This window comes from Calonectris borealis, chromosome 15 (assembly GCF_964195595.1).
Source record: "Calonectris borealis chromosome 15, bCalBor7.hap1.2, whole genome shotgun sequence".
NCBI lineage: Eukaryota > Metazoa > Chordata > Aves > Procellariiformes > Procellariidae > Calonectris > Calonectris borealis.
Window position 1 is genome coordinate 2,967,235 of NC_134326.1, and position 23,614 is coordinate 2,990,848.

General features: G+C 54.5%; 1 protein-coding gene across 1 annotated transcript; it reads right to left on the minus strand.

The window, feature by feature from the left end:
* On the minus strand, positions 1–23,413 carry LOC142088584 (uncharacterized). The gene is made up of 7 exons (XM_075164030.1): positions 22,670–23,413; positions 22,467–22,590; positions 18,998–20,468; positions 18,786–18,856; positions 12,936–13,066; positions 1,729–1,869; positions 1–696 (listed from the first exon to the last, which is right to left on the minus strand). The coding sequence occupies exons 3-7, from the start codon at positions 19,004–19,006 to the stop codon at positions 434–436; spliced, it is 615 nt and encodes a 204-aa protein (XP_075020131.1). The 5' UTR covers positions 19,007–20,468; positions 22,467–22,590; positions 22,670–23,413; the 3' UTR covers positions 1–433.
* Between the last annotated feature and the right edge of the window lie 201 nt (positions 23,414–23,614).

The following is a 23,614-nucleotide window of genomic DNA, read 5'->3' on the forward strand; positions in this document are numbered from 1 at the left end:
TTACATTTTTGTACCAAAAAGAATATTTATTTCTCATCTTTTGTACATACAAACTGTCACGCTAACACAGCGCTACCACAGCATCACTGGCCCACAGCTGCAAAGGCTTTATATTAAGCTTATATTTATATGTAAGCTCTCAGGTGAGGCTCCAGGCTGGCCCGGGCGCAGCTCGTGTATCCCGATTTCTCTTTCATTTTGCAGCTTTCCAGGACTGCCGAACGCAGCCGTGGGCATTTGGCTGCGCAAAGGCAACTCCTGCCTGGCAGAGCCCCCCCCCCCCGACGTGAGGGTGGCACGGCTCTGGGCCCCGCAAGGAGCCCAGGCAGTGACGAGGCAGAGGGACCGATGCCTTAATTGTCCCATCTGCCCTTTTTGACTCCCTCGTCCCTTCCCGGGCCGGGGGGGCATGGGAAAGGGTCAAGCCTTGCTTCTAGTGGGCTCCTGGTTCATCCAGGTTTGAGTGCAGGGAGTCCCTGGAGCGTGGCCAGCACCATCCTGCCCAACCAGCTGCTTGAGGCTGAACCGGAGCAACTCTTCTCCCCTCTGCAATCAGCGTTTTTTTCTCTTTCAAGCACAAACCTCTTGCGCGCAGGCACGCACCCACCTCTTCCCAGGGGCCCATCTGCAGCCGCTGGCTCGCTGTTATTCTCTCCGGTTCACGCACCGCTGGGTTTGCAGGCTGGAGCCGAGCACCTGGGACGGGCACGCGATAATAGACACGAAGTGCATTTGAAGCAGGGAGCAGGCATCGCGCCCCGCACAAAGAGCCCCGCCGAGCGCAGCCACCGCCGCGAGGGGACCGGCGGCCGTGCCACGTGCCGCGCCGGGCTGCCGGGCTGACCTGGCACAGGCTCTCCTCGGCACGCCCAGCTTTTTATTAGCGCTTCCAACCCGTGATGTGATAACAAGCCCCAGGAACACCCAAAATGCTAAGAAAAATAGAATTGTTACTGAACATCATAAAAGCTGCAAAGGCTCAGCGTGACCCCAGCAGGGACCAGTGCTCCCAGTAGCACTCGGGCAGGCACAGGCTCCTGCAGAAAAGAGCCTGCCCTGTGCTGGGTGACCCCAGCCGTGCTGAAAGGCCCCCAGACCCTGCTGCACCGCCTGTGCTGGCTCACCCCTCCCTGGGGATGCCAACCTGCCTTCTCTCCGAGGGCATTCCCAGCCACCCCATCTCCTTCTCCACCCCCCTGGTACCCCAGCTCCCACCTGGGCTGGGATCAGCCTGCCTCCTCCTGCAGGGATGCGACAGCAGCCAAGCTGTGTAGCCGGTCCCAGGTGATGCTGGGTTGTTATGGATCACTCCATTACTTCAACGTTAAAAATACGTTAAATTAGAACAAGAAAACAACTCAACGCCTGGAAGCCACAAGCTGGGGCAGAGCTGTAAACTATTGCACCAAGAGCCAGCACCCTGCAAGACAAGACCTGGGGTCCCTGCTTTGGCACCCCAGCACTGAGCTATGTGTAGGGAGGGCTGCGACTTTACCCTCTGTCCCTGCCTTTCTGCCCAGTCTGCTCCAGCACGAGAACTGGAGATGATGTTCCTCCCCTTGGCTGAAGCCTTTGACCCTTCAGTTGTCTATAGGGGCAGACCAAAGATCGGACAGGAGAGCTAAAACGACACAAAAACTGGCACAAATGGCCCCAAGAGCAAGAAGGAAAATAAATTACCCTTCATAGCCACGCACAGATCCCAGAGTACAACTTTATTTTACTTACTGAAAGCTCTCACAGGTCCAGCGGTTTTCTGCCTTTGTCCAGGGGCAAGGTCTAGCTCGAGCAGGTGATGATCTCCATGGTTTCCCCAAGGATGCCTCCATCTCTTGTCATCTCGCTGGCTTTGCTTGCTCTGGTTTGGTTCTGAAAACAAGGCGTTGTTAAAAACAGGGGGGAGAAGCACCTCCAGGCCAGCTCTGGTACAGACCACCCTCCTCAGGGACAGCGGCCGGGCTGGAGGAGCTACCTGGCCTCAGGACACCGGGGAATCGAGAAGTTCCCACCCCGGGGTCCAGGGCTGCCAAACGCACCAGGTGAAGGGTTGAGGCCTGTCTTCACCCCAGCTCCAGACGGCAGGCGTAGCTCCCCGACGGGCAACACCGTGACCCAAACGGGGCACCACACCTCAGACACAACCTCCTCAGGAGACCCCCCTGCACCCCACGGGGGAGGACAGCGGCGGAGTAACGGAGGACACTGCCCGCCAGGCTCTCGGGGGGTTGTGCCGGCAGAGGATTACAGACCCCCCGAATCCCCCCACGCTCCGGCCTTATCCATATAAGCCCGGTGTTGCTTTCCAGACGCAGCCGAGCGCTGGCATCCCAGTAACGGGGCCCAGCCAGCGCCTGCCCTTAAGAAGCCTTCATAGCTTAAGGCCTGAGCTCATCCAGCTTATGATGCCACGGTCAAGCCGGCAGCCCCGAATTAGAGCAGCCGCCGAGCGCCGACTGGCACCGGGGCACTGGGGGGAAGAGGGCACGGGGCGAGCGTGGCCGGCTGAGCACCAGCACCGGCACAGCCAGGCAGCGCTGCCTGCACAAGCTCCTGCCTTCAGCGCCTCGGAAGATGTATTTTTACAATTGGGAGGGGATGGCAGAAGGGAGGGGACCCGCTCAGGAATATAAAGCAGCAGCTGAATTACTGCCCGGACGCCGCAGGCATGAGAAATTAACTCTTTCAGGACTGAAAACCTTTCATGCTCTCACGCTAGCTCCTGAAATTCCAAGGGCAGGCACATGAAACCGCGCAGAGGAGACAAGCCGTAGGCTCCGGTGCAGGATTTAAAAGCCTTTTGGAGACTCTGCTAAATAACTGTGACAAACCCAGCACCCCTCTCTCGCCCTCTCCGTGCCCTCGAGCATCCTTGAAACTACCCCTCACCCCTCCTTGCCACGTCTGCCTCTCCCTGCCCAGCTCCCCAGCGCAGCCCCACGCAGCGTCCCTTTCTCCAGCAGCACAGCGGGCAGGAGACAGCATTTCTGGGTCTGTCCCTCACCCCCAAAACCAGAAAAGCAAAAGAAACGTGGGCTGTGCACGGGAGACGGCTAGGACAGTGCCTCTGCCCTGTGCGCAGCAGGGCTGATCACGCAGATCACGCGCAGAGCCTGGCCGGGAGGGACCGACAGCCTCCAAACCCAGACATCGACCGTCTCCCTTCCCCTTCCAGGTCTGCTGGCAAGATGTCCCCTGCGCAGCGTGGGCATTTTCCGCTGCTGGACCCTGGCGTGTGGACCCTGCGTGGGTGCTGCCCGTGGGTCAGCCCCTCCGAGCCGTCTCAGGGTCCTGCTGCTGGGTTGCGCGAGAGCTGCTCTCCCATCTCGGTGGGGGACGAAGGATTTGGTTTGCGCGGACAACAGAGGGAGCATTCAGAGCTGCCGGGCTTTGTGCACTGATCCCCTCGGGGCTACAGCAGAAAGGCGCAGGGGGGTGAGAGAGGTCCCCCCAGCTGCCAGCTGGACCGCAGCGCAGCTAGGGCGAGCTGAAAGCAAGCAGGAGCCCGTACTCAATGCACTTCTTGTCTTCTTCATCCCTCAGCAAAGCCTCCTCTCCCCAACAGCCCCACTCTGATCCAGCAGCCCCTTCTCCCCCCCAGGCTCCTCCGTGTCCCCCAACCCCTTTTCCAAGCCCCAAGCCGCAGAAGCTCCTCGCTCCCCCGGGCAGAGCCGTCCTCCTCCCGCAGCCCGGCTCTCCCCCAGGCCAAACCCCTTCCCAACACACGGCACCGACCCAGCAGGCTGCTCCCTCCCTCCACCTCCGCTCCTTGCAGGTCCCAAATATTCCCTCACACCCCCACTGACACACTCTCATCTTTCTCAGCCAGTGAATTTTCTCACGTCCTCCCACCTTTTTCTTCCATAAATGTGTTCCGTTGCTTTTTTTAACCCGTGTAAACCATAAGCATCTGCAACATCCTGTAAAGAGGAGGGCTGTGAAACCACAGCTTGGTATTTAAGCCTGCCCCTACCAGCTTCATTCAAGCTCTTGCAGAAGAGACACAAACATCTCCAGTTTATAATTTTAAATGCCTCCTTCATGCCCCTTTTCTGGATCAAGCAGCCCCAGGTCTACCCAGCCATCCTTGCTGCCCGCCTCTGCACCTTGTCTAGCTTACGATGTCCCTCCTCAGGCAGGGGAACCAGAACTGCAGGCAGCACAACACACTGAAAACAAAAAAAAGCCACTGCTGTGGTTGCTTTTCCTCCCTCTCCTTCCTTTCCCAGGGATTCCTAGATCTCGGATGAGGATTTTGGGTTTTAACTACTGCAGAGCGCTGGGCTGACATTGCCACGGACACCCCGTAAACCCCATGTTTCGCTCCAAGTAGCTATGGTCAGCTTGGGGCATCCTCCTGCTCACGGAATTAAAAGGGAAAGGCACACAGGGCAAGAAAACCCCTTTGAGATGCTACGAGCCACCGAGCATCCAGGTGAGATCCTTCTGCAGCCCTTCACAGTTAAGTCTTTTGTTTTTTTCCTACTGAAAGATTGTCAGAAATATTCCTGCTATTCACAGGCTTCCCGATGTATTTTGTTTCCTGCCTTTTAGCCTGTTAAATAACGGGTTAGCACTCACGTAGGAACCTCCCCCCTCATCCCACGGGAGCCGAGCTTCTTTAGGAGACCCTTTGGAAATCCAAGTGGGCTTTATCAACTGGCTTCTCATGCCGTTGTCATCATCAGCAGGACAACAGGAAAACATTGGAGCTACTGAACATTAATAGCACTTTGGGCAATGAGTATTTACGGCTTGACCAAAGGATCGCTGGGCTGGAAACCCATGCCCAAAGATGCTATTTTTGGTCATCCCCAGCAGATCTGATCTGAGATTGCAGGGGCTCTGCAGAGGACTGGCAAAACATTTCAGAAAGATTTGGAAATCACCTCCTCTTCCCACAGCGCCCACAGATTTTTGCCGTCTCATGGCTGCACCCGCTGGCAAAGGCTGCAGCCTGCCCTGCTCCCCTGGTTGGCACCACCCAGGTTAAAGACGAGCATCTTCCTCCCTCCCACAAACCAGGCAAGAGCCTGAGCGATGGGGCAAGGGGTAACGTGTCTGCTCTGTACGCCACAGCTTCATCCCGTTTGAGGACGAAAAGTCCCCTTGCATCCAGCCCGGCTCAACCCTTGCTCTCTTTCCCTCGGATACCCAGGCCAGCAGCGAGCTCGGGGCGGGAGGGATGGATTCACCATTGATTTTCTGCCTTCACTTCGCTGCGTGGTGGGGAGCAGACGGCATACGCGTGACGTCGAGGCGACAGAAAAGGACAGCGGTTGAGTCACTTCAACCACAAACCAATTCTGTATCATCTGGCTGAAGCTCTGAGGGGTAGGACAAGCGCCGAGCCAGACCGGAGGAGGACACTGAGCTGTTGTGCGCGTGCCCTGCCGCGGTCCGCACGCCCGTCTCCAGGAGCTTGGCTGCAGCACTCCCCTTTTGCTGACCTCGCTCCCCCACAACGGGTCCTTTAAGCTATGAAGCAGAAGCCCAGGGGCTCTTCCCGTTCCTTTACAGTCTAGGGATGGAGCTGCTCGTGGCTGAATAGACACAGCTGCCTGGGCAGGACAGGAGTCGGAGATCAGAGCTGAGAAGGCTCTCACGCCGAGCTCCTGTCCTCCTCGGCAGCCGTGACGGGGGATGGAGAAATGTCCTGACAACTGGGGTGATGGAGAAGCACAATCCGTCCCACTGGGAGAGCTCCTGGGGACCGCAAAGCAGCAGGCGGGAGGCTCCCAGGGAGGAGGGCTCAGGAGCACCGGCTCCAGCAGGATCCTCTCCAAACGCACGCTCTCGGAGCGCCGCGTGGCAATGCCAAAACCAGCACAGGCGTGGGACCTGGTGTGGGTTAACCCCCGCGGGCAGCTCAGCCCTGCACAGCCGCTTGCTCACTCCCCCCCCAGCGGGATGGGGGGCAGAAGTGGAAGGCTGAGGGCTGAGATAAAGGCGGTTTAACAGGTAAAGCAACAGCTGAGCGCGCCAGCAAAGCAAAATTAGGAATTCATTCACCACTTCCCATCGGCAGGCGTTCAGCCATTTAGTGGTGGCTGGTGGTGTTCAGCTGCCCACCGGGGTTAAACCACGACAGGACCACACGGATACCACACCGTACTGAAATCTCCTTCTGAAAAGAGCAAAAAAGGAGAAAATCCAGAGGGCTAGGGAAGGAAATCCCACGGTGACAGGCTCTTGTGCCTGGTACCCGTGAGCGTGGGCGTAAGGGGAGCCCTCCTGGCCCTGGCCCCCCATGGGCAGTGAGTCAGGGCCCCGTGTTTTTGCAGGTGTGGAAAGGGAAATCCTCCCCCTCCAAGGGAAGCTGGGTCTGAAACAGCTGCGAAGGCGGCGAGCGTCCCCCCCGGGTTTTGGTTACAGCAGGAGAGCTTCCTGCCATCAGAGCACGCGGTGCTCCTCTGGGAAAGGGCCAGAGGGGTGAACCCAAGTCGGGGAGATGTCAAGGGGACACGGGGCACGCCGTCACCAACAGCCGAGGCGGCGAACGGGAGCACACGCGGTGCCGTGGTCACGCGTACCTACAGGCTTTGGGCTGCGGCTGCTCACAGCCCCGGTCCCGTCACCGGTGGAGGACCACGGGCACCCTGCACGTCCAACAGCACCAAGACACGGCTGCCACGCAGACACCAAGCTGAGCAGGGTCTGATGGGGCAGCAAGGCTACGCTAGCCACGCATTAGGCCAAAAGGCGGAACAGCCCGTTATTTTAAATCCCTGCCCTTTTCTGCACGTAAAAGATGAGCAAACATCCCACTGCTACTGTAAGCTGCTGAAACCGAGTTGGAGATTTCTCTCCATGCTTCTCCTGAGCCTTCTCCTACATTATTTGAGACAGAAAAGTTGTAGCTTCATCTCTTCTACATCTCTACTCAGGTTTTCTTTTCCCAAATGCTTGGATGAGAGATCTTCCTCCCCCACTCTTCTGCTCTGGTCACCGGCTTGCGGCTGCTTCTGTGGCACAGATCTAGCACCACGTGTCCTCACTCCCACTTTGGGTCTGTTTTTCTCTGCTTTCTTTTCCACCCTGAGCCCATCACATACCCTCTACCCAGAATCTCCCATACAGGGACCATCTTCAGCAGCTCATAACCTGCTCTAACATCTCTTCACACTTCTCCTCAAACCCTCTCATTTCTGAACCTGCTTCCAAGCTGTGTCCTTTTCCAAACCCTCTTGATCTCTCTTCCTTCTGCCCCTAACATGCCACAAGCCCCTTCTCTCCATCTTTTCCTGTAGCTGCTGGCACCTGGGCGTATGTCCATGTATCCCTCTACCACCTCGACTCTTTCCATCTCTTTGCAAGTCTTTCTGGCAGAAGTGTAACAGTCCCGTCTTGACCACGCTCATGCACATAAAAGGTACGATTCTGCCTCCTCGGCCTGGAAGACGACTTTTTAGTAGGGCCTGTTGCAATAGGACAAGGGGCAATGGTTTTAAACCAAAAGAGGGCAGATTCAGACTAGATATAAGGAAGAAATTGTTTACACTGAGGGTGGTGAAACACTGGGACAGGTTGCCCAGAGAGGTGGCAGATGCCCCATCCCTGGAAACATTCAAGGCCAGGTTGGACGGGGCTCTGAGCAACTAGATGACTAGGACTAGATGACCTTTAAAGGTCCCTTCCAACTCAAACCATTCTATGATTCTAAGAAGTCTGCTGTCGCGGTCCACATCAACTGGACGGGAGAACAGAGGATGGCAGGCGGGAGTCCGCAGTGAAAGGTGCTGTGCAAGCCAGCACAAATGGAGGGGTGGAGAAGCTATTTTGGATATGGATTAAAAGGAGGTAACAGGTCAGCAACTGCAGCAATACCAGCTGGGTATGCGAACCATGCCATGGTTTCCTTGACAGCTGAGAGGAAGGAACAAACCCCAAGTAGTAACAGTAGGCACCATTTTTTCCCCTTTCCTTACCAGCCCTGCAGCTCCCTGCGGGAAGAAGCGCCGAGGCGGCGCAGCCCGGCGAGCAGCACCTATCCTGCCACGCTCCCCTGCTCCGGCGGGACAGGCCGCCGGACTGCAAAGCTTCCTGTAAATCATCCATCACTCCGGCCCCGTTAGCCACCTGCAAAGAGAACACAGGACCCTGTGGCACCCACGTGTCAGGAACAGGGAGCGGAGCCCAGCATCTGGACACTTTCACGGAGACTTTGTGAGCAACAGCCTCGCACCCTGCTCCGCTACAGAAAATAGCATCTTTTGTATCACGGAAAGGGACAATAAATATTCCACGTCCTGTTCCTCCATGTCCCTCAGGTACGGGGTAAAATCCAGTGGGTCTTCACTCTGTATGTGCTTTGCGGGAACGTTTTCATGCCCCGTGGGTATGGTGGGGGGTGGGAAGGCATCCAGCTCCCCCGCTCCGGATGCGAGGGAACGGATTAGGACCCAGACTGCCTGGCAACACCTTCCTGCCCGCGGAGGAGGGGGTGGGGACGGCTCCGCCAGGATTTTTGGGCATGTTGTCTAAAGCCTTTCACTTCCTCAGAGATCCCAGCTGTTGGGTTATTTGCTGCCGACGGAGGCCCCTCTGGCTCCTCCGCTGATCTCCCCCAGGGTCTTCTCCCCCTCTGCTTGGCTCAGTTGTCTCCGTGCTCCTCTCCAATGAGCACCCCGGGTTGCTAATGCCACCCTGCCCTCTAATCTCCCTTTCACTCTGCTGACGGTGCTCAGGCTGCTAAGGAGATTAGCCTGGCCTCAGCTGCTCGCCCTCCCCAGCGACAGGGATGTCCCCCCATCGGGGAGCCATGTGCAGGGGTGACCCGTGTGCGGCCACCACCCCAGCAGCAGTGCAGCTCCGCTGCCCTCTCCCGTCCGGCCACAGACCCGGAGGAGGTGCCCGAGCCGCAGCGGAGGACGAGACCAGGCATTGGTAGGACATTTTCCCCCCCCGAGATGGGAACTTGGGAGACCTGCACCCATCCTCGCCTGCTGTCCCCTCCTGTGTATGTGGGAGTCTCCGAAGCTTGAAAACAAGAGGGTCAGGACACCCAGGCAGAAGTCGGAGCCCCCCTGCATCCCTCCCCAGCACACAGCCTTGTGCTCCAACAGCACAGAGGCAGATTTTAAAAGGCCATTAAGACCCCAGTCCTAAATAAACCAGCACAGTCCCACTGCCTCTGCAAAACCAGGCAGAGGTGGTGAGCTCCAGGCACAAATCACTCACCACACGCCTTTAAGAGGAGCCTCCCTGGGCTGCTGGCTACCCTGCGCATCCTCCCTCGGCCGGCGGCGCGGCACCGAGGCGGTTAACGCCGAATGCATGAGCTCTCTGCAGATCTCCGTTTCCGTGACAACAGCTCCTGATGAAACCCAGAGCTATAAAAAATCCCATTAAACATCTGTGAGAGCCTGCCTGTGCTGCCTGCGCTGCCTGCACAGGCTGCCACCTGCCGGCAAACCCCCCCAGCCAGGCTGACCCACGTTGCCCATCCAGCACCCCAGAAATACGGCTGAGGGGAGCAGGGACAGCACCGGCACGCTGGGAGGAAGCCTGGGGCATGAAACCTGGCTACCAGACTCAGCTTTTGGGCTAGTGAAGGGAGCCTGCAAGGATTGAGGGTGCGGGTATACACCCCGACAAGTCACCAGAGCCTTGGGGAGCTCCTAGGAGGGACACAACACCCATCGCTGTGACTTTGGCTGGTGGAGCTGCTCCTCTCAGAGCAAACCAGTCCAAATTCACCTCTCTAAGTTTTGAGGGCAGGTTTGAGCGACAACAGTAAGCCACTGGCATCTATTAGGGCTTTCTAGTTTCTTACCCTTACCCGTCGGCTTGTGCCAAGGCCAAGTGGAGGGTCTGGGCTGCTGCGAAGGGTCTCTGAGGATGAGACAGGGCGGTGGCCCAACGGGGACTTCAGACTGACCTCAGCCCAAGCCAAACAACGGGACTGGAAGGCTGAGGAAGGACTACCGGGACACTGGTAGTTGGGGTCCCCGCCTCACCTCTGCGCTTCATTTGCTCCCCTCCAGCTTTAGCGTTACCAAGGACTTCTAAACACCCTTTACACTTTACCTGATTCGAGTTCGGGCTTTTCCCTCTCCGTGCTTCCACCACTGCTTGCAATAGGAAAAGGCACCAGGAGAAGGCGAGTAGGAAGGTAGGGAGGTGCTACACATGTAGGGTGATGCTCCTGATGGCAGAGCTCAACCGACATGTTCCTGCTGCGGGTAAGAAAAGCAGCGCTGAGTTTAATCCCACAAAGAGCTCTCTGGGTACCGGGCAAACAGGGCTCTGGCACCCAGGAGACCCTAAGGAGTTGCTACTCCTCACGGGGGAAGTGGTCCGGGAGAGAACGGGCACCATCCCTCGAGGGGAAGCTCAAACAACAGCCATAGGGATAACCCATTGCTGCGAGACTGTGCTGGGGCTCAGTCACCTTAGATGCCAGAACCTGGACACACATTGTTCAGGCTTATTATATTATGGCTTATTATACAATATATAATAATATATAAGCCATATATATACATATATAAAACAATACGTAAGCCTTATTATACAATAAGGCTCCTGCACCTGAAGCTGACTGCAGGACTGCTCAGCCACAGATATTTATTTGTCGGATCTTCCCCCGAGCTGTACCCTAAGCTGCTCCCCTGCGCTCCTGGATTCAAAGGCGCGGAAGCTGCAGCTTTTCCTTCCATTTGCAAGTGCTGCCGAGTCACTTGGATCCTGGGAAAAAGCCTCTCCTCTGCTTGGGGAAGGATGGGGCAGGAAGCAAGCAGGGAGCGAACAGTGCTGCCTTCATCCCCCCCCAGCATCTAACTCCATCGTCGGGTACGGGAGGGAAAACAGTCACAGGGACTCGGAGCAGCAGGAGTCCTGGAAATTCTGGCATCTGTGGGAGTAAGGGGAATCCAAAGGGGCCACGGATGAAAGCTGACACAGAAAGAAAATACTCTTTTTGAGCTACAATTGCTGGCACAGCTGCTGGCCAGCCCCCCTTCCGAAAACTGAAACACGCCAGCAAGGGGATGGAAATCATTAACTTGTTCGTTTGTGTGATTTAACCATTTCCATCTCCCCCTGCCCCTTGAATGAGCTCAGATTTCTTCAGGTTTCCAGCAACCCGACGCTGCAGCGCCTGGGGCTCCCCCAGAGCAGCAGGCAGGGTTTGAGAGAACCGCTATCGGAGAAGACAGGGCTCCCTCTCCCCTCCTCCTCAAACGCTTTTAAAGGCAGAAGCCATGGGCACACGGCTTTTCTGCAGGAGTAGACGTCCAGGAAAGAAGCCAAACAGCCCCCAGGAGAAACCCAGAGCAGTTTGATGCTCCTTTCAAAGCGCAGAGGCTCAGAAAGCCCACGGCCTCAGAAGGGAATAGGAAAAAAGCCTGAAGTCTTGCAAATGAAGCAGTTGGCTGAAAACTACAGGATGGTCTAGGAACGATGCTGAGGCAGGGTGGGGACCTCTGTCAAGAGGCGCTGGGACACAGCCCTGCCAGCCACTGAACATGCATTTAGTGGGCTGGCTAGTTTTGCCGTGGGAAGCCGAGCCCTTGAGGCTCCTGGGCTCAGCTATAGCGACGGCGTGGGTCTGCAGCCTTATCTGCGTGTGCTCTGGATCAGGACCACCTTGTTAGAGGCAGCAAAGCAGCGGGAGGGAGGGAGGGAGGAATGTGAGAGCTTGCAAAGCATCTCACTGCGGGCGTTCAGGCTGCCAGGAGGAGGGGATGTGTTTCAGGAAACCCAAAAAGGCAGGAAATCAAGGGAAAGGGACAGTAATTGAGTCCATATGCTGGAAGTGAAGCGTGCATCTGGTAGCAGGGAGCAGACTAGGGGAGAAAGCCCATGCTGTGGGGACAGCACAGGGCGCTCGCGGAGTCACCTTAACCTCCTGGACCAAGCAGAGAAGGCTGAGTTCAAACTAACCACAACCGCCAAGACGGGTCACTTGTGCAGGCTTTCGGGTCTGCGCCTGTAGTAGCTGCAGGTCAGGAGGCTTCCAACCTTAAACTCATTAACAACCTAACGTAAGAGTTAACCTTGCAAAAAGGTGAAGGAAATGGCTGTTTCATTACAAAGCGACAGGGTTAGATCTACACCCATGTCGCTGAGCATGTAGGGAGCTAGGAAAGGTGGACAACAGTAACATCAGAACACGATTTTGCCGTTCATCTGGCAAAGGGAGGGATGTCAGGTCTGCTCTGCTCTCAGAAAGCAGTACAGCTCCGGTGCAGCAGTACCTGCTATTGCAGGGTTCACTCACTCGGAGGTAAGGGCACAGACGGGGCGATGAATGAGGAACCCGGGTCTGCACAATCATCGCAGGGCTACCCCACAGAGCTGCGCCTGGTTTAGGTGCTCCCAGGTTCAGGCTACAGCGCTGGGAAAGCTCGTGAGACTGTTTATGGCCTCTCTCCCTCCCCCCTTTTAAAGCACATTTGCAAAGAAATCTGAAACGTATGTGGTTGGAATAGAGGAGGCTAATGCCAGACTCCTGCACTAATGGAGTACAGCATAACTGGTTTGGGAAGGGGGGAGAAGAGCTCTGCCGCTAACACCCACCGGGCCTCCCCAGAAAACAAGGGAGGAGACGGAGCGCAGGACTGCGGCACTGAACGGCCGCACAATATAAATTTTCTGCGTTTTATACAGGCAAAAAGCCTCTCGAGAAGGCCCTCAGGTTTGGCAAGGTTCTCTGCACCCCAGTCGGCTTTGCGCATTGCTGAAGGTGGGTTTACTGTGACTTGTCCAGCACCTGTGGTTAAAGGCAGGCAAACCTGCAAATTGCTGCTCTCAGGACTTACCCTCTCAGTAAAGAGGAGAGTAACAGCACTCACGCTGTCCCAGGCCTCCATCCCTGGGAATCCAGCTCCAGAGCATTTCTCTCCTCACCCGTAGCTCTCCGCACACGCTATTAGTAGGGCTTTGCAGCCACCCCAAAACTTCTGCTGTCCCAAACACCCAACTGCATCTCGTACCTGCGTTCGTGCCTACCAGCTGTTTTCTCTGCTGCTGTCCCTCCTGGCCTTTCTTCTCTGCCTCCTCCTTCGCCAGCCTGGCTCGGCATATCATCTGTCTCATGCCGCTTCTGATTCTCCTTGACAGCTTGCTGCAGAACAGGAGAAACAGCTGCTTAGGGGCTGCAGGATGGAGCGGGTGGGGGAAAAAACACACAAAAGCAATTAACATCCCTCGGAAGAGGGTAAGAAGCACGGCAGATCTGAGCAATGGAGGAAACAGTTAAGACTAAGAGGAGGAAAAGGCATCTTGCTCACCAGAAACATATTTCTAAAGCTACTCTGTTCTACGAAGCAGCTATCAGCAGTCATTTTCTGGGGGTCAAAGTGTTGGCCCAGTTCCGTATGGAGGCCCCCATGCTCGAGTACATCACTTGCAACTGTCACACTGTGTCCTGGCACCCTTAACAAAGCTGCGAAACCCTGAAGTCAAGGACCATAAACCAAACATCAGGTGGAAAACATCAGGGTGAGCAACAGACCCACAGAGTACTGCAACATTCAGCTTTATCTGTGGTTCCTCTCCTCTCAAAGACACAGACTCCACCACCACCAGACCGTGATGCCGAGATGAACCCAGCCTAATCTGCTCAGTGTCAGGTGAGGCTTACGCCTCCTGCGTCAAAGGCAAACCGAAGGAATACGCAGCTGGCAAATAAGCGGCACCTTGCCCACGCTCCACCTCGCGGGCTGGACGGCAGCTCCGTGGCACAACCCTGCAAACACCTCCTGCAAAAGCAAGATTTCATGGTCCAGCCCCAACTGCTCAAAGTCCACCACAGCCCCACAACCCCCACCAACTCGGGGTGTCCCTCGGCAAGCACACAGCACTCCCAGCAAACCATCAACCTCGAATCGGCCCAGAAACTCCAGGAATGCAGTCAGGTATCTCGCTTTTAGACAACAACTGAACAGAGCAGCAATCCCTTTGCCCAAAGCTGTCAGGGAGGCTCAGAATGAGAGAGATCCCCTGCTGACAGCAAAAAGCATCCCTGCAGCACTGCAAGATCCCCCCCAGCTGAAGAGGACCACTCCGTGGTCCACACCACGACAGAAATGCCTTTTCCCAAATGACGGACCCTTCCGCTCCCTCCCTCTCCAAACTTCGCTGAGACCCGTGAATCCCTTCTGCCATTGCTCACATCCACTTTGAAACATTTTTCTTCCTAAAAGCAAAAGGATATTGTCCTTTTTTTCCATGAATTTGTCACTCTCATCTGTGTCGGCTGGAAAGTTCTGAATATTACATTGCACATTCAAAATCTGTCCTTTTGTCATGTTTAAGTTTTTCTTCAAGATCTCAGCAGACACTAAAAAGAAAAAAAGACAACATAAAAATAGAGAAGGCCATTCCTAAAATATTTGCTTTAAGCAGGAGCATACTTTCTACCCTGCAACTGTCATCAGGACTCCAGATGTACCCTCTGCAAATGCCTTTGACCTCACTGCCAGAAGCGTGGCTCACCCCCCCGTTTAGATCCGGGCGAATCACCCCCACGCGCTGACAACACCTCAGTGCTCCCCCAGCAGCAGATCCCCCAGCAAACACGGTCCTTTCTGCTCCTGGAGGGGGTGTGCGCTCAGGCCAAGGGCAAAGCTCGCTCATCCATACCCTGACGTGCGTTTCACAGGCAGGTGGGAGAGCTCTGCGCTCTCAATACAAACCAGACCAGCGCCAAGGCTCCCCCCCACTTTTTTTTTTTTGCAGTATTTTGGTACGGGGGACACACACAACAGGAAAGGTCTGCACGCTTTAATGAGCTCCAGTCTCTAAAATGAGATAAAAAGGTCATTTCTTTGGAGCTATTATTTCAAGCTGTTTAAAGACTGACCCCGGCGAAGGGTGCAAAGAGCCGGGGAAGCGCCCTGCCCCGCTCTGGTGCAGCACAGCGGGGCTGGCTCAGCAGCCGGGGACGGGACGGAGATACCCTGGAGGTGTTACTGTATGTTAGAAGGAGGCTTGTTAGCCGAAGGTAAATATTAGAGCAGGTAAGACACAGCAGAGCACCGGGGGTGCGTGGGGGGCAGCGGTCAGAGCTTTCATCCCCTGTTTGAGGGACGGATACATCTGCAGTCCGCATCCTGCTGCTGCCTCTGGCCTTCCTTCCTCCCTGGACACTGACTCAGCACCACCAGCCTTTTATCACAGGACAAAACAATAGGTATCCTTCCTTCCAGGCATCGCATCCGCTCGCTTCATCAATGTTTCTTTCCTTCGCCACCCTGCGCAGCACGGCGCAGCCGCAGCACTAATAGGAAAAAGGCTTCTACTGTAATACCACAAATAAGGCGTCTTTGGGATGCAGCCTCAGGCTCGGCAGGCACAGCCACAGCAACGAGCCCAAACTGTCTTTGCTCAGAGCCGCTGAGATCCAAACCCCTGTCCCCAAGCCACAGCAAACATCTCACCTTCACTGGATCACTTTTGATCCCAGGACTTTGTGTCTCGGAGCTGGTCATGAGAAAAACTGGTCAGGGAAACAGGACCGTACGGAAGGCACTGGAAGCCTAGCCAGCAGGTACTTCCAGGTGCTGGAAGTCCTCTGGGTGTGTTTCCTAGCCGCCCACACGCAGGTGGTTGGGAAATAAACCCAGAGGGCACCAACCAGCTCCCCGAGCTGCCCTCAGAAAAGTCCTCGCCTTGCAGAGAGCTGATCTCTCTGGTTCCGTACAGACCCGCTCCCGAGCCCCCAGGCTATCCCAGAGCAATCCCCCCTCAGAGACCCACTCAGAGGTCCTGCTTTTAGCTGAAGAGATGGAGTCCACACACCGTATCATGCTCAGGCCCACTCTACCAAGCAGAACAAAAAAAAAAAAATTAAGTTTTAGTGCCAGGGGCAGCAGGTAAGCAAGTAGGTGCAGGATGCGTGCAGGCACTAGGGCTGGCAGGCACCAATCTTGTTGTTTGCCATCTCCAGCTCCCACTGGTAAGATCAAATGCAGAAAGCACTAAAGCGATGCCCGCGGTCCCACAGACTTCAGACCTACCAAGCACTTGTTTCCTGCTGACCCGTGCCGGAGTCCAACACAGTGCCAAGCACGGAAATCAGCAGGAGGACAAGGCAGAAAGGTGTGTTTAAACAGAGACGAAGAGACGCTTCCCGAGACGAGCACCGACCGACCGAGTCTCAAGGGACCGTCACCCAGCACGGCCGTGCCACAGGGTCCTGAAGGAGACACGTCTCTGAAGAAGCTTGCTGGGCGAGACCTTCTGCTTTTTGGACTCCCCCACGACTGAACACAGGCAGTTACTGAAGCACAACTGCTCGTTACTTGTGCTGCTTCCCAACCTGTTACAGCAACCAGAACGATTTTCTGAACAGGCGGGTTCTGTCTCCAGAACAGTTTTGCATTCAGATCCCATCCTTGGGCAAGCTATCGGGAAGGAGAATCATAGAATGGTTTGGGTTGGAAGAGGCCTTCAAAGATCATCAAGTTCCCACCCCCCTGCCACCATGGATCAGGTTGCTCAGAGCCCCATCCAACCTGGTCTTGAACACTTCCAGGGATGGGGCATCCACAACTTCTCTGGGCAACCTGTGCCAGTGTCTCACCACCCTCACAGTAAAGAATTTCTTCCTAATATCTGATCTAAATCAACCCTCTTTAGAAGACCTCAGACCGAGTGTATGTTATCATGGCCAGGAACGGGCTTAGAAGGTTATCCAGGAGTTGAGGAGGAGGAAGGGGACCAGTGCAGGCTGCAGACACTAGGCAGGTTACACACAGCCGGGCACAGGAGGAGATGCTTCCAGAAAGAGCATCGGCAAGGGCTGAGCGATGGCAGAATCAGCATCCTTCCCGGAGAGGGTCCTTCTAAGCCCTGAGTGCATCTTAACTGTAAAAATGGTACTCTGATCAATAAAAGTAAAAAAATTACAGGAACAGGCATCTCTGAGGTATTTCATCCTTTTTGTCCTTCTCAAACTTTATAAAGGTTCCAGCGTTAGGAACAAGATCGGATTTATTTTCCACTCCCCTGTTTCTGACAAGCGGCAGCGCTCTTGTTTGAGGTCACGGTCTTAACTCCTAGAGAGCCCGTCCTGCTCGGTGCAGGATTCATCGGACCCGGGGTCCTGCTCTTCCCATTCCCCACCTCGCTCTCTTCTTGCCCGTTATCCCGCAGCAAGGCTAAACGGGACTGTGAAAACTTAACGGTTCTGCTAAAGGAGGCTTTTTAGATCTGACAATTTGAAGATTTCTTGCAATGAAGGGAAAAAACAATTCCTGATGGGAGTTTCCTACTGGCATTGCACAGCCAAATTCTTATTTTTTTGGAATTAAACGTGGCAGGAGAAAATGACTTATTCTGTTGGAGTTTTACCAGATGCTTTTGCGTTTCAAACATCAGATTTCTCCTATGTGGACAACCCAGAGTTCTGTGTCTTAAAAAACAGAACAACTGAGACCCTCTCAAGATGTTTTGGGAAGACAAATAGGGTGCTCTTAACTCTTCTTTTTTTTTTTCCCCGCCTTTAAAAAAAGCGGGATGGGGGTGTGAAGCCAGACAACCACATACTTTATGAAAGCTTGTACACAGGGAATGAGGACAGGGAACACAGATTTTCTAGAACATATATATAAGGACAGATATTGTTTGGATCTTAAAAATCCATCAAGTCCAAAATTTACTGATCTCCCCACATCAAAGTGAAATGATAAAGCTGCCTTCTCTAAGGAAGAGAGAGTCAGTCTATTTGAAAACTTAGGTAATTGGTAGTCATTAAGCAGTCCAGAGAATTACTGCTGCATAATTAAGAAGCACGTTAAAGACGTTGGTAGCCTTTTTTTTGAGAAATTAAGCCCAGAATTTAAATTCATCACTGGTTGGTCATAAGGATGCTAAAAAACATCACCAGGAAGCAGGATGAGGAAGAAAAGGAGACTACAGAAACGAAGTCCCTCCTGTAAGACAGGGTGTGTGGCGGACAGAGCAGCAGAAGAGACTTTCCAGTGTTATCTTCCCTGAGAGCGTGTGAGGGCTCACACAAGGAGAGCTAAGACTAACCCTGAGCCCACACAGTGCCCTAACCTGTAGAACTCTGAAGCCTCTCCCTCATCTCCCCTAAACCAGCCCCGCAGCCCAGGTCTGTCCTGCTGTGTGTTGCAGTGGGAGGCAATTAGAATAGAACAGTTAATTACCACTGAGGGGAGAGTTGATCTTCCTTTTCCTGCCCTTGCTTTGTGCTTTGAGCTGTAAGCTCCTACCAGGGCCCTCAGTCGACAACAATAGACAAGGGTCATTAAAGCAACCACTACACATCACCCAAGGATGGGCAGCACCAAGCTTAATGGGCAATTAGCGCTGCAACATCTGCACCTAATCAAAGCCTGCTCCAATCAACACAAGGGATTGACAATGGGGACAATGAGCAAGACCTGCGGAGTCCAGAGAGTTACAGTAGGAAAAGTATTTGGGGGACTCCTTGCTGCACTGGAGAAAGCGTTTATTCAGGGAGGCTCCTGCTGTTTCTCGTCCCAAGTGGCCACTGGGGAGAGTTTTCTCTTTCCCTTTTCTCTCTTCTTCCTTTCATTATCCCCCTCACCCCCAAAAAACAAACTTTTACTGCTGTAGTTGATGTTTACCACTAGCACCAGATCCTGAGAATAAATCTGTGCACGTCAGCCTGTCTCGTCATCTTTTGTGCCACACTAGACAGAGAAAACGCAGAGATGTTGCAAGGAGCATGAAGTGGGAGTGCAGTGGGGCATCACACAAGGAACAAAAACAGTGAAAAAAATGCAATTTTGCTGTTAGGGGAAGACGCTGATGTGATCTCTATTTGTCTGACTAGAGGAAAAGTCACTTACCAGCACCCCAAACTGCTCATGTTCTGCATTTTTCTGAGCTTCACCGGCTGTGGCAGCAGCTTGAGCAAATCCTGCAAGAGAAGTGCACAAACCAGCGGGACAGAGCTGCGCGGACAGCACCAGGGCTCAGTCCAAGAGATGCAGAGTACAAACAGCTCCCCGACTATGTGCCTCTCCCATCCTTACACGAAAGGGCAGGCACAGAAACTCACCTGCACCATGCTAGCGCTCAGCACGGTCTCGTCCAGCTCCAGGACCGCAGTCTTGATCTTTTCATAAGGCAAGCGGAGAAACCCCAGGAAAACATCTGCCCGGGCCCAGGAAGGAGCACGGATCAAGCTTTAGGAACAACCCCGTGATGAGCACCAAAGAGAAGCGGTTTCTGACTTGGTCCTACTGGCAGAGGATCGTCCAAACTCAACAAGTGCAGCTCCTTCCCCTTTTTTCTTTGGAGGTTCTTCCTTCTCTCGCCCTCCTGGTCTTTCTTTTCTGGGTACAGCAAACCCGGGAAGGCGTGAGCTGTTGAAGAGTTATCCCTTGGGTAACCACGCAGCTTTTCGTCAGGCAGCGGCTGACCAGAACTGCCCTCCTAATAACTACCGAAGCTCTGGCTGCTCCGTGGAACAACTGTCTGTACAAAGGGGTAGGGAACGATCGGAGCGCTGCTCTCCCTGCTGTTCACAGGTACGGACCCAGGCGACGCTCCCAGAGATAACCTCGCGGCAGTCATCTATTGCCTTAAATTAATGCGGAGACTTCAGGCCTGACAACATCCACAATATCCACCTGCACGTCAAAGCTCAGTGCGAGACACTGAACGCCAAAGGATCTGTGGAGAGGCACGAGGGAAGGGTTTCGGGAGACGTGTTTGCAGGTTTGGTGCTGGAAGAGTGACTGGAAGGTGCCCAACATCATCACAGTCCCTAGACTTTCTTGCCCCTCGTTAATGGCCCCCTCCTCTGCGTTGCAGCGGAGTCAGGCTGTCACAGACACCCCCTTCTCCGGGAGCACGAACAGTCCCACCAACACTCCTGGGACTCGCACGGAGGAGCCTGGAAAGGGCGTGCACCCTGTCCTGCGACTCCAGCTCCACCGCACGAGAGGGATGACTGAGGCATCCCACTGCTCAGATGCCTAAAAACTTGCTGCTTCACCGCGGGCTGAACAAGGAGGGGGGTCTGCGTCCATCCCAGGGTGACCACGAAAGCCAAGACACCCGTTCCTGCTGTACCCCAGCCATGAGGAGGGGGAGAAGCAGCACAGAAACCCCACCCTGACCTGCTCCGCGGGGCGCTCGCCCTTCGACACCTCGGGCAAGGGGGCTGCAGGAGCCTGTAGGACCCCCAGCGCTGCCCCCCACCCCGCTTCACCAGTCCCGGAGGCAGCGCGCTGCCCGGTAACAAGGCAGGGGAGGACGAGCATCCCTCCCTCGCAGCTGACCTATGGCTGCGCTGCTCCTCCTGCAGACGCGCTGACGCCCCGGGCCAGCCAGCAGACAGCGCGGCTGCTGCCGGCACAGAATCGCTGACCTATTTTCGTATATGCGGGCATGCACAAGATCACAAACAAAGGGCGCTTTAGCTTAGGATATTTAAAGGAAAAGATACTCATCTAACTCTCCCCAGAAACCACAGCAGCTCTTAGGGCGTTTATTATCTTCCTGAGAATCGTCCTTGTGCATGGCTGTGGGAAGGAAAAAACCAGAAAAAGCACAGAGCAGCTGGGTAAAAGCAAACCAAAAAGCTCCATTAAGCTGCAAAATCACATTTCTAGGAAAGCAACAAAAAGGGATGTAAGAACTTGAGAATAAACTGGGCCTAGGACTCGATAAGCACAAGACCGACCAGGACTCACCTACAGGGAAGGAACAGATCCCTGTAGCGAGGAGTGACTGCGCAGTCCTGCAGGGATAGCCCCCACCTCCCTGTCACTGATGGATGAGCTGCTTGTGCAGACTCATCCAAACAGACTTTAAACAAGCCAGCTTTCCCAGGGATTTTTGTTCAAGTTTGCTGATGGACTTGGACCAAATTGCGAAATATTTAATCCGCACCTCCAGCAGGTTTTGGAGCTGGCAGCTTCAGCTGGTTTGAAGTTAGTTGGATGCATTTACGCCAGCTACTATGTCTGTGCGCATACCTGTAAGGGTGAGGACTTAGCAATTTGGTTCTCAGGTATGGGAACAACGGATGCCACAAAAGAAAACCTTTGAACTGCACCCCTTTGTCTGCAAAAAAACCCCAAACAAACCCAGGAGCCCTACGGACTTTCACAAAACTGCCTCCTGCCAACCGCCCCTCATGGAAGGGAGAGATGTGCTGTGCTCATCGCAGAGCAAGAGCCTGCAAAGAGGCAGCGACCAGGAGCGGACCACGGCCGCGTGAATCCATGTCCGAGCCCGTAGCATCCTGGTTTGGTTGGTTCAGTGAAGTTCACTGTTGGAGAAGCCTCCAGCAGCTTGGTTTGCTGGCTTGCTTCATATCCTGGATTGGGAAATGCCTGCTCGCCCCACTGCACAACACAAAGGATGCAGTGACGAATAACATAAAAATGGTTACTACAAATAGAGACGTTGACAATAGTTACTCAATATCACATGCTGGCAGCTCTCCTGGGGCTCTCCACACAGCTGGGAAAGGTGCCGCTGCCAGGATTTGCTGGTAACGAACCTGGGGCAACAACCCACCCCCCGCAACATGCATGGGCAGGAAGGAAAAAAAGAGCAAGAATAGATCTTCGTGTCCTGAACAATGAAAACAGGAAAGTCCCTCTCGTCTGGGGAGCCCGGGCAAGAGCAGCTCTGCAGCAAAGCCTCAGCTCCATCCCACTGCCAGGCAGTTTGTGGGGTCTGCTCAGCCTCCTATGGAGATGTGGGATAAAAAAAGCAATATTGCAGCTAGAGCATCCTGCAACAGCAAGGGAGGGAGGGAGGGAGGGCACCATCCAGCCTCGGGGGCTGGCAGGGGCAGGGGTGGGGGGGCTCCAAGCAGTATTTCATCTGAAACACCAGCTCTCTCTGCAGACCCCCCCCTCCCCAATTCTGACATCCCCCCAAAAAGAGAGACCCTCGCTCTGCATCCTCCTGGGTACAAGTTGGGGCTCGCTGCCTCTCCCCCACCCCAGCCCCGGCGCCGAGAAAGCCGCCGCCAAGCTTTGCCTCGGTACATCCCGCTCCCCCCCATCCTCCCCCCCTTTGCCAACCTTTTTATTTTCTGCGTCAGAAACATAAAATGGAGACTGCAGAGAAGGAAAACACTTTGCCTAAGATGGCTGAGGGAAAAGAAGGATTTGCACGGTGGTGCACGAGCACCCTCTGCCGCTGGATGAGCTGCGTGGGGGGGGAAAACAGCTCTCCAGCCCTGCTCCAGCCCCACAGGCTCCAGGCAGAAAAAGAGACTCCAACCAGCCCTTACTGGGTCATTTAAATTGTTGTTATAGCCAAAATATTTGCTTAAAAAACTTCAGCAACGTTGTCGCCTCCTGAGCTCTCCTGGTTGCCTCTCCCCACCATCCCATTTATATTCTGCTTTTCCTCACTGTGTTACATTCATAATCCTTCGGGAAAGGACAGTATTTTGTATTAAAACAGTGTATTTCACACATACAACTCCCAGTAACTAATGCCACCGCCCTCCACATTTATATATTTCTCCAGGTTTAAGAAAAACCACCAAATTTCACCTGTGATATGTTCCACACCAAGGTGAACGCCCCAAGCCTGGTGTCACCTCTCGTGGGAACACGCTCAGGCCCAGGGATGGGAGAAAGGGCTGAAGACGGACACAAGGGGAGAACCAGCACCCACCTGAAATGGGGTGACCAGATGTTGTCCCTAGGAAAGATTTAGGGACCAAAGGGTACATGCAAAACCAGCACAAGGATACCTTGCAAGCTGCTCCCTGAGCATCCAACTTTTGAGCCAGGAGTAAGTCAGTGTAGGGCCAAATCCAGCTGAACCTGAGGCTTGAATTCCTATGCGAATCTCGCAGGAAGTTTTCCCAGGATCAGCTCAAAAAGGGCCAAAAGGCATCACTCAGCTATGAGACGAAAAACAAACAGATCCAGGATCCCAAGCCCTTTGCGGCAACTGAAACAAATGCAGAGGAGGATGAAGAAGAAAAGCAAGGAGTTTTAAAAAAATGAAAGGAAAAGATAGAGAGAAAGCACTTATTATATAGGTGACTGCAGGTAATATCCTAACAGCGAAGGATTAAATTCAGCCAGGAGCGGGGTGCCCAGCACACATTGCAGCACCATGGCTGTACCCATCCAGCCTGCAAGGACAGAGCCCGGCAAGCACCGGTGCTGGGGGTACCAGCACTTACATGCCACAAAGCTGCACACAGTCACGCTGGCTGTATACCTAACTACAAAAAACCCTCTAAGGGCCTTTTTGGGGAGAGAACAGTCCTTTTTGGGGGATCACGGTGAGGCTGACCCGGAGCCAGAGCTCTGCAGTGATGCTCCTGCTGCAGCAGCGTGTCTGGGGGCAGATGGAGCACGGGACACCCGGGATGGGACACCCAGGGAGGCTTGATTTTACTGTCACCTCTGCAGCTGGGGAAACTACGGGCATGTTCCCCTGCATGGCAGGAGACAAGCAAGGCTGGCACTGGGAGAGCAGGGAGCTCGGCAGGTCAGAGCTGGCGGGCAGGGCAGGGCGATCAGCACCGTGGCGTGCTGACGAGCGGGTATTTTTGCAGTGTTGCTGCATAGGAAGGAGCATCAAAAGATGGGGTGCCAGAACACCTCATCCTGTGAGCAACGGGGGACTGGAAAAAATTGTAAAACATAGCTGTGGGGCTACTAAACACGGGTGTATTCCCAGC

Excerpts from the sequence above, each read along its gene's own strand:
- LOC142088584 (XM_075164030.1), bottom strand. Across the intron at positions 1,870-12,935 it reads GCTGGTAGGCACGAACGCAG|AACCAAACCAGAGCAAGCAA; the intron begins GTACGAGATGCA and ends CCTTGTTTTCAG. Across the intron at positions 697-1,728 it reads TGGACCTGTGAGAGCTTTCA|GTGCTCGGCTCCAGCCTGCA; the intron begins GTAAGTAAAATA and ends TGCCCGTCCCAG.